This window comes from Varanus komodoensis, unplaced genomic scaffold (genome assembly GCF_004798865.1).
Source record: "Varanus komodoensis strain SLA01 unplaced genomic scaffold, ASM479886v1 scaffold15, whole genome shotgun sequence".
NCBI classification, from domain to species: domain Eukaryota; kingdom Metazoa; phylum Chordata; class Lepidosauria; order Squamata; family Varanidae; genus Varanus; species Varanus komodoensis.
The window spans coordinates 5733473-5742612 of NW_025335440.1; the positions used below are offsets into that span (position 1 = coordinate 5733473).

The 9140-nt window shown below is 55.5% G+C and overlaps 1 protein-coding gene across 1 annotated transcript in view; it reads left to right on the plus strand.

Annotated features, from left to right (window-relative positions):
* CCDC12 (coiled-coil domain containing 12) overlaps positions 1-6893 on the plus strand; it is a 30456-nt gene extending 23563 nt beyond the window's left edge. Inside the window, exons 3-7 of the mRNA XM_044425006.1 lie at positions 1707-1786; positions 3211-3272; positions 3712-3746; positions 4344-4420; positions 5698-6893. Of these exons, the coding sequence (XP_044280941.1) occupies positions 1707-1786; positions 3211-3272; positions 3712-3746; positions 4344-4420; positions 5698-5777 (334 nt within the window). The 3' untranslated portion in view covers positions 5778-6893. The remainder of the gene's footprint in view (positions 1-1706; positions 1787-3210; positions 3273-3711; positions 3747-4343; positions 4421-5697) is intronic.
* The last annotated feature ends 2247 nt before the right edge of the window (positions 6894-9140 follow it).

The window sequence follows — 9140 nt, forward strand, 5'->3', positions numbered from 1 at the left end:
CGCTGATGTTATGGCCAAGAGATCTTGTAATGTGGTTTTTCCAAATTTGCATGCAAATTAGGCAAGGTTCAATGCCAGTGCGAGCTCACCCGCTGCTGCTGTTCCACAGCCCCATGGCCACTGCCCCTTCTCTCCCCCCCACCTGCCACACCTGCCTCCTTTCCTCCCACCTGTGGGCAGTCTCACCTGGCTCAGGATGCGCAGGGGCTGGGTGCAGTGCGAGGATGGAGGGTCGTGCTGGTTGCTCAGGCACAGACTATGTGGGTTCTTGCTTCTTTTATCCCTCCTATTTGTGAGGAGGAGGGAGACAGAACAATCTGGGCAGCCCCAGGTCACATCCTGCTCTGATGCTTAAGCACGGAGGCAGCGATATTTTCCTCCGGTCCGGGCAGTCGTCCCTCTCTGGTTTATCTCACTGTGGCTGAAACACCGGGCCTGGGTCCTGCCTGCCCTCCCTGCTCCGATTCATCAGCAGGTTGGCCGCATCTGCCACCTGCCTCACGCTGCCGTGGGAGGGCACGAGCCGCTCCCCGCCTGGTGCTTTGCCATGTGCTCGGGACAAGGCTCCCCCGGCTCCCGTGAGCTTTGCAAGCCCCGGCGTGGCCTCCCTAGCCGAGGTCAAGCGGCTTGGCTGCGGTGAGCCAGCCCTCCCTTTCTGTGAGCCAGCCGTGGAGTCTCCCTCCGTGCTGCGCATACTCAGAGAGCAAGACGTCCTCCACCGCAGAGTCCCCCTGCTGCAGATGCCCTTGTTCGTGGGAGCGTTGGATATTTACTGGGGAGGAAGTCCCTCCGGGCTCCGTGGCACTCCTCTCTGAGTAAGCATGCCTGGGGCAGGATGGAAGGAAGGGCGGGGTGGGGGGGGGCGCCTGCGCGAATTAGCTTTGGGCATCACCGCCATCGTTCATGTGCGAGAATGCAGGAAGGTTACTAAGGGCAGCCTTCAGGAAAGATGGCCCGTCCATCCCCAGGGGACAGCCTGCACCACTCCGCTTCCCCTGCTCCACCGGGTGCCTCGGCAGGCATGGATTTGTCCGGCAAGACTGCCCTGTCCTTGAGTTCCCTCCTGCGGACGGCTCTGCCCTGGGTTGCGGCTCTGCTGCTTTTCCTGAGCACTGGGCCAGGCATCCCGACTCTGATTTTCGTCTGTGGCTACGTTTGGGAAAGAGAGAGAGCACCACGGGTGCTTTCGCAGTGGCTGCTGGAGCGGGGCGGTCATGGAGCACTGCCTTCCCAGCAGGCCGCCGGTGAGGCGGGAGGCGGAGTGGCCTGGCCAAGAGGGGCGCCAAAGCGCCAGGCCGCTGTCTGGGAGGAACCCAGGCGCCGGTGGTGCTGCAGGCAGCACTGCGTTTTGCAGCACGCCAGCCTCCCAGCCATTCCTTTTCCGGAACTTGGGTAGAACAGACATCGGGGGGGGTGGGGCGGGGGGCTCCATGTGTCAGCAGGTGCCCTCGGAGCGCGCTGGAGCGCCCCGCACACCAGCGGGTAGCTGGCCCTCGGAGCCCGGGCAAGCACATGCAGCCCAGCTGCGGGCCAGCTCTGCACACAGCCTTGCTTCTCTGCTGAGCACCAAGCCCGGCCTGCCCTCCCTCCCTGACCCCATGCAAATCGCCTGCCGCTGCCTAGGAGCCGCTGCCTAGGGACTTGCATTTCCCCCTGCTGCTGTGCATAATGAGCTGAAACATAATGAGTTTTGCTTGCCCTTCTAGGGAGATCAGGTTGCGGAACTACGCTCCGGAGGACGAAGAGCTCAAGGGACGTGTGGTGCCTCCGGCCCAGCCTGCCTCGGGTAGGTGCTCGTGCTCATGGGACCAGGAGCTCCATGCGGAAGTTCTTTTAGCGCCGGGATGTGGAACCTCCTCCAGCCCAGAGCCAAGATTAAATGCAGAGACGCTTGTGGTGGGCAGTGCCGAAGGCAGAGCTGCTCAGAGAACTCCAGCTGCTGAAATGCAGTCAGACAGCCCGTCATTAACCGGAGGGCTGAAGGCGAAAGGGATGGGGCCGAAACGCGGGGGCATTTTAACCTAAAGCTGTACGTCGGAGGAGAAGCACTTCTGCCTTGCAAAATGGGGAAGGCCATGCAAAAGTTAGGGAGCAACCAAAGAATTGGTGGTTGGGGGAAGGGGGTGTGACCCTCCAGGGAAACCTAGGGGGTGAATGGCGAATGGGCTGGCTGGATTTAGCCAGGCGCCCCCAGGAGGCCCACTGGCAGTCACCCCGATTGCCGGGCACCTGGGACCTGTGGATTGCAAGGCGCGCTGCTGCTGAACGTGGAAGCTCCATTCGCTGCTTGTGGGAAAGAGCCACTGAATGCCAGTGACCTGAATTGCGTGTTTAATAGGATAGTGGGCACGGGCTTCACCCCCTAGTTGCTCTTGATCTGTTCTGAGCTGCAGGAGCAAGGTGGCTTGCAGGCTCGAAACTAATAAATGGGCTGAAGATCAAGGCCGTTTGCAGAGGTCCTCTTGACAGGACGTCTGAGGTTTCCTCTTCCCTTTTTGCATACAAATGCTATGAACACAGGTGCCAGCTTGTTTTCCCCCTGACTTTCCCAAGGCATCATGGGAATTACAGCACCACTCTAGAACAAGTGTCTTCTGGGAGAGTTTTGGCCCAGTGCCTCCTCCCACCCCAGTCTGGTCGTATTTCAGATGTGTTGCACTGCAACTCCCATCATCCCTCCCCTGCTGGAGGGAAATGCCTGCATTTGAGCGCGTCACTAGCAAAGCCCCGTTGGCCTCGTTCTCGAGAGGAGGCCTTGGGTTTGCTCCCTCAGTCGCCCTGTTCTCAGCTGCAAGCAGAGGAGGCCCCTGGAAATGTTTAAGCGGCATTTTAACTGTTAATATTACTGGATTTTATCTGGCCAGGGCGGCTTATTTTATATTGTATTTTTGTATTTTTAATGTTTATATTTTTTGTAATTTAATCTTATAATTATTTTTAATTTATTGTTGTAAGCCGCCCCGAGGCTTCGGCGAATGGGGCAGCATAAAAATGTTTTAATAAATAAATAAATTCCCCAAGCCGCATCTTAACCCGAGGCATATAAGTCCGCCAAACCAACCAACCAAGCAACCAAGCAACCAACCAACCAACCAACCTCTTTGACCTTCAGCAGGGCTTCTCTGTCTCTTCCCGTCCGGTCCTCCTGCTCACCTTGCTCTCCAGCGCTCACCTTGCCCTAACTTCCTCCTGTCTCCTTCTGCCCTCTAGTGGAGGACAAGGTGAAAGACCAGCTGGAGGCGGCCAAGCCCGAGCCCATCATTGAAGAAGTGGTACGTCTGCTCTTTCCATCCGCGTCTGCCTGCCTGCCTGCCGCTGGGGGTGTTGGTGGAATCCACACTGCAGTCCCGCATGCAGATTCCCGTGAATCCAGCCTGCATTCTCCCATGAACAGGCCGGTCCCAAGTTGTGTGGTTCCACAGACGGTTATTTTGTGTCGTGGTTCACAAAGATAGCCATGGAAAAATATGTAAAATAGACCAAAGGCACGTATTTATTTCCCCCATAAGTGAAAGTGTAAAAATATACCTGGGGGGGAGGATTTGAGCCTTTGGGGTGATTAGTGGATGATGGAATGAAAGGCACCTGCAGGATAGTGGGAATAGTTTTTTCAGTCTCTGTACATCCCTGCAGGTGAACGTATTTTGTCATGAAGCGACTCAGTAGCCCTTAGCTAAGTTTACCTGCATTTTTTTCTTCTCTTTTTCCTAGGATTTGGCAAATCTTGCACCCAGAAAACCCGACTGGTGAGTATGGAAGTTTGAGGGGTGCTCTTCGGAGAGATCGCATGACACCCCTTTGGATTTCGAATGCATGTTGGCCTCCTTAATTTTAGTCCCTAAAAACTAACCCGTAACTAAGGCGGATCTTGGAGCGCTTTGTCCTGAAGACGTGGGCCTTTGGCAGGCCTCCCAGGCAGCTGCAGTGACACTTTAAAAAAGTAATGATGCATAATAGTGATGTGTGGGTGGGGGTTGTGCTGTTCTTCCCGTGTTGTGAAGCTGTTCCTAGCGCTGAGTACTTCTGCTAATTGAGTGAGCTGTAAATCAAAGCTTTCCTCCAGGGACCAGCAATTCAATTCAACCAGTTCCCTTTTCATTTCTGCCTGTGCCAGTTCCTTTTGTGCCCGTCGGAAGGGCTCCCCACGGCCACCCCAGCCCTGCGGAAACGGGTCGCGGCCTCCCCCTTGTGTCCCCTGGCGCCCCAGGGGGCCGGTCCTGCCGCCTGTCCGGAGGAGCGTGTCGTCCCGGGGCTCAAGGGTTCTGTCTCCTCCTGCACCCGCTGCACCTGTGCAGGCTTTGCCTGGGCTCGTTTTGCTGCAGCTTCCTCCGTTTGCTCCTCAGGGACTTGAAGCGCGATGTAGCCAAGAAACTGGAGAAGCTTGAGAAGCGAACACAGAGGGCGATTGCCGAGCTCATCCGTGAGTGTCTGTCTGCAGGTGGAGAGCTGGCGGGCTGGAAGCCAGGCCGGGGGCGGGGGGGGGGCGGGGATGGACACAGGGCCCCCGTGAAGGGTGGCGCGTCTCCTGCACACCGCCCTGTGGCAGGTGCTAGTCCTGCCCTCCTCGTGCCGTCGCAGCCCTTCGGCCCGATGAGCCACGTAGCCCAAACGGGCTCCCCTTCCCCCTGAGAGGAACCAGGGTGCGAGAGAGGCCTTTCTGCTTCCGGGACCAGGGTTGTCTGCTGCGGTGCAGAGCAGGACTCTGCAGGCATTTGGCCGGAGGATCGTCCTCCTTTCGCTCTTGAACCAAATTGTGAGAGGCAGTGTGGCACAGTGGTTAAGAGCCTGGGACTGGGACTCAGAGGATCCGGGTTCGAGTCCCCACTCAGCCATGGAGCCAACTGGGTGACTTTGGGCCAGTCACAGACTCTCCGCCCAATCTACCTCACAGGGTTGTTGTGGGGATAAGATGGAGGAGGAGGATGATGTAAGCTGCCTTGAGCCCTTTGTAGGAAAAAGGCAGGATATAAATAGAAATAAATAGAAACCCGGGTGTCCATCAACCGGCGCCTGGTGTGCAAGAGGCCGCGTGGCCGGCAGATGTATGCTCAGAGTTCCCTGCACATACGTAGCCTAAGGAGTCGTCACCTGACCTGCAGCGGACCGTGCCACTCCTGCCCCCCCCCCTTCCCGCAGTGTTTTTTGCGACAATCCGGTTTACGAGAAAGGGGCTTTTTGGTAACAGCTGCTGCTAAGGCTGCCGGGAGGCAGAATCGGTTGCTGAGCTGCCGTCGATAGGACAGCGCTTAGCGGGGGGTCCTGACCTGCCTCTTGCCTACCCCCGGTGTAGAGTTTAGAGCAGGCTTCCCCAGTGCGGCACCTCCAGATACAGTGCCCTGCAGCGCCTGCCATCGCCAGCAGCTGATGGGAGCTGTGTATCAACATCAGGGAAATGGAAGTCCTTTTTCCCCAGGCTGTATCCTGCCACCCTGAGGGATGGGTGCCCGGCACTGTCTTCCAAGCGAGGGTGAGGGGAGCAGGTGGCCGGCAGTCGGTGGCAGCTGTGTGGGCACCCTTTGGGGAGCTCCACGGCTGCTCCCGCGCGGTGGGGAGTGGGTTGCAGGGTTGCTTCCGGTGGGGGAGGGAGCTTGCTGGCAGCCAGGTGGGCCCTGGGCTTGGGGATGCGGCCGGGCCCTGCGCGTTGCTGCCAAGGGGTGTTCCGGTGGCCGCCCAGTGACGTGTCCGTTTCCCTCCTAGGAGAAAGATTAAGGGGCCAGGAGGAAAACCTGGCGGCCGCAGTCGACTCGGCCAAACAGGACGGGAGCGATTCCGACTGAGGCTGCCTCCGGCTCCTCCGGAAAATGGATCGTCTTGGCTCAGCCCTGCAAGGCAGGATTTGCGCCCGGCGTCTCTCAGGAAGGTTCTTAATGCTCTAGGAGTGCAGGACTGTGGTGGGAAATGGGCCCAGGCATTTTTGTTACAAAGCTGCACAATACAAAGGCGGAGGAAAGATAGTTCTGTGTCATCTTCAGGCTGCTTGTAGTAGTAGCTGGCAGGCTCCTGGGAAAGGCGTTCCCACATTGGCAAGGCTGGAGGGCGAGGAAGAGGGAACACGCCGAGGGGTGCGGCGAATCCCCTGCTCGTCTGTCTTCTCTGCTCCTGTGCTCAAAGAATGCTTTGTAAGAAAAATAAACCGCCAAGTTGTCAAAGATCGAGTGTGGTGTTGCAAGGGCTGCTCCAAAATGCAGCACAGGCATTACCCAATTTCAGCAAGAAGCGTTGGCCAAGCGTCTTTGATGGTTCTAACCGCCCTGAATGTGCTTTTCTGTCAGCCACTTTGTGCTCCTGCTGGGGGTTGTGGGGAGGGAGCCATGGGGTTGTGCTGGGCTTGGTGAGATCCTGGCACCGGATTTCAGGCCAGCACATGCCAAAACGACTCTGCTTGGAAAGAACGTGGGCTGATCCCGGAATCCAGGCCTGCAGAGGTCGCTGGAGCGGAGTCGGCTCTCTTGGCTTCCGGGCTGGCGAGGTGCTGAGATGCATTGGCCTGGCCAGGAGCCGCAGTTGCGTAAATGGTCGTGTGGGCAGAGGGTTGCATCCTGCTGCTCCCCAGCTTTCTGTCCCTGTAGCAGGTTGTCACTGTTACAACTGGCTTGTGAACCAACTTGTTAATGGAGGGGCAGCGATGCTTTATTTTACAGTCTCGGTCCTCCAGAGCCAGTTCTGAGCAGAGAGAGGATGTGTCCCGGAAAAGCTGAGGAGCCCGGGGTGGCTTGCTGAAAGCCACCTCTCCCGCACTGGAGATGTTAACTTGCAGACTTTCTGTCTCCGTATATTTGCAGAGCTCGTTTCCCCTCTTCCCCCTGCCTTGAAAAATGTGTGCCATTCCTTTTTCTTTAAATATCTGGGTTGTCGTACAGAGTTATTTTTTATAATTAAATGTTCCAGAATTATCCACAGTGTCTTGCGTGCTTTGTAAATCACACCCCTTGCTTAGAAAGGCTTCAGCTGGGAGGCCAAGCATCTTTTGCAGCGTCTTGTGCTGCATGGAAGTTTTAGTGGCTGAAGAAGAGCTCTGTGGGAAACCTGAAGCTTTCCTGTGTTCTCCACTCAAAGCTGACCCGGCCTACTCGGCTTTTTCTTTCTCGACCCAGGACATTATATTCCTCTGCCTACAGACTGACTTGGAGAAACGAAAACAAGCCACATTGAATGCACTTCTGTGGATTTCAGTGGGAGCTGGTGTGACATGGCCTCAGAGTTTTGGACTGCATCTCAAGGGTTGTGGGTTCTAGTCCTTGCTCAGCCATGAAGCTTCTTGGGTGCCTTTGGGCCTAGCCTGCCCTACGGGGCTGTTGTGAGGGACAAACGGAGAGGAGGCTTGTGAGCTGCCTTCCTTGTGTGAGCTGGGTTGCTTCCAGGAATAGGGTGAGGTGTAAAATAAAATGAAGGGTGTGCCAGACGTGTCCTGTTTGCATAACTTTGACTCACCGGAATACGCAGCTCACTTCCTTGCCAAGAGGAATCAATTGACCAACTTGTGTGGCAAGAAAATCAAGTCACATGAGCAGCAGTGGACTCTTGTGATTCTGTCTAGGAATCTTTGATCTTACAGGCATTATTTTCACTCCCTGGAGCACGGGGTTGCACTTGAAAGACACCCTCCATCCTGTCTGCCCACCCGGTTTGAAGCTCGTACTAGAACTGGAAGGAATCCAACAACTTGACGAAACTTGGGTGCCCAGATTTGATCTCATGAATACGGCACACTTTCATACACTTGTTCTGGAAAGCTGGCTGTGAGGGCTGCCCGGCCCCTGCCCGAGAAGCCCCTCTGAGTCTTTTTAAAGACTTGCCCGACACGGTACAAAAGCACCGCTCCTCAGCTCCTCTTGGAGTGTCCGAAGCGGCTCGGCAGGGGATTCCTGCATTCCAAAGGCGGGATTGCGAGTGATGGGTGGATCTTGGTTTGGAAATGGGCAGATAGACGCATCTTGGCAGGCGAGTGCGCAGGAAGCTGGTTTTCCCAAATTCCCAGCTGACCCCTTGGTGAACCCAGCTTTGGTCTGTGCATCTTGAAATTTGACCCACTTATTTTCAGTTATTTTGTCCTGAGAGCTAGATATGTACTTTTTTTTAAAAAAAAGGTTGGCTGGACATGTCTAAAGTTAACTGGATTCCATGCACTATGCCTTGTGTCCTCGTATATTCCTAACTGAAGTCCTTAATCTCGGAGAACTCTCTGGCAGCATTTTTGAGCAGGGACTGTCGAATGCTAGTCAGCAATGCTAGTTGAATGCTAGCTGAATGCTAGTCACAACAAACCTCTGGAGTAAAGAAGCTAAGATTCTGCTTCACCCACTTGCCCAAAGCCACTTTGCTGCCTTTCTTATTTGTAAGGGACTTCCTTCACAGTGGGAGACAGTGCGGTGTAGTGGTTAACAGCGTGGGACTGGGACTCAGGTGACCTGGATTCTACTCCTTGCTTGGCCATGGAGCCAACTGGGTGACTGGGCTGGCCCGAGACTCTCAGCCAAGCCTACCTCACAGGGTCGTTGTGGGGACAGGTTGGCGAGCAGGCGGGAGAGAAAGATGTAAGCTGCTTTGCAGCTGTAAACTTTGCAGTTTGCTGTAAGGAAAAAGTAGGTTGTAAGTCAAATTTCATGCTGAAGTTCATGTTTGTTGCAATCGCTCGGTGGGGAAAGAAGTCGGGGACGGAAGCGCATCTCATCGGAGCTGCGCATGCATCAGGGCTCTGATAGAGCAATGTGGATGAAACGAAGCCGATCTGGTGAGGTCAGTGCCCTGCATGACTCAGCCTGGGAAGCGGGGCTTTCTGGAGATCGATGTGCGGCTTGGTCGGGCTGGCTAGGACTGACGAAAGCCGGAGTCGCACATTATCTAGTGAGCCAAGGGTTCCTCATTCCAGATACCGGGCCTTGCAGAAAGATTCACAGCCCTCCCTTCCACAGGCCTGCATAATTGTTCTACACCACTGAAATGAATTTCATTAGCATTGGTACAGCTTGAGGTACCCAAGATAACACCGTGAAGGAGTGAAAGAAGTTTATTGTGGCACAAAGGTTACGTACATGAAGAACAAGCTCTTGTTCTCTGTGGAGTCAGTCCTTGGTAGGAGCAGCTTTGGCCGCAGTTACAGCTGGGATCATTCTTGGATAAGAGGAATAATCCAAGCATTG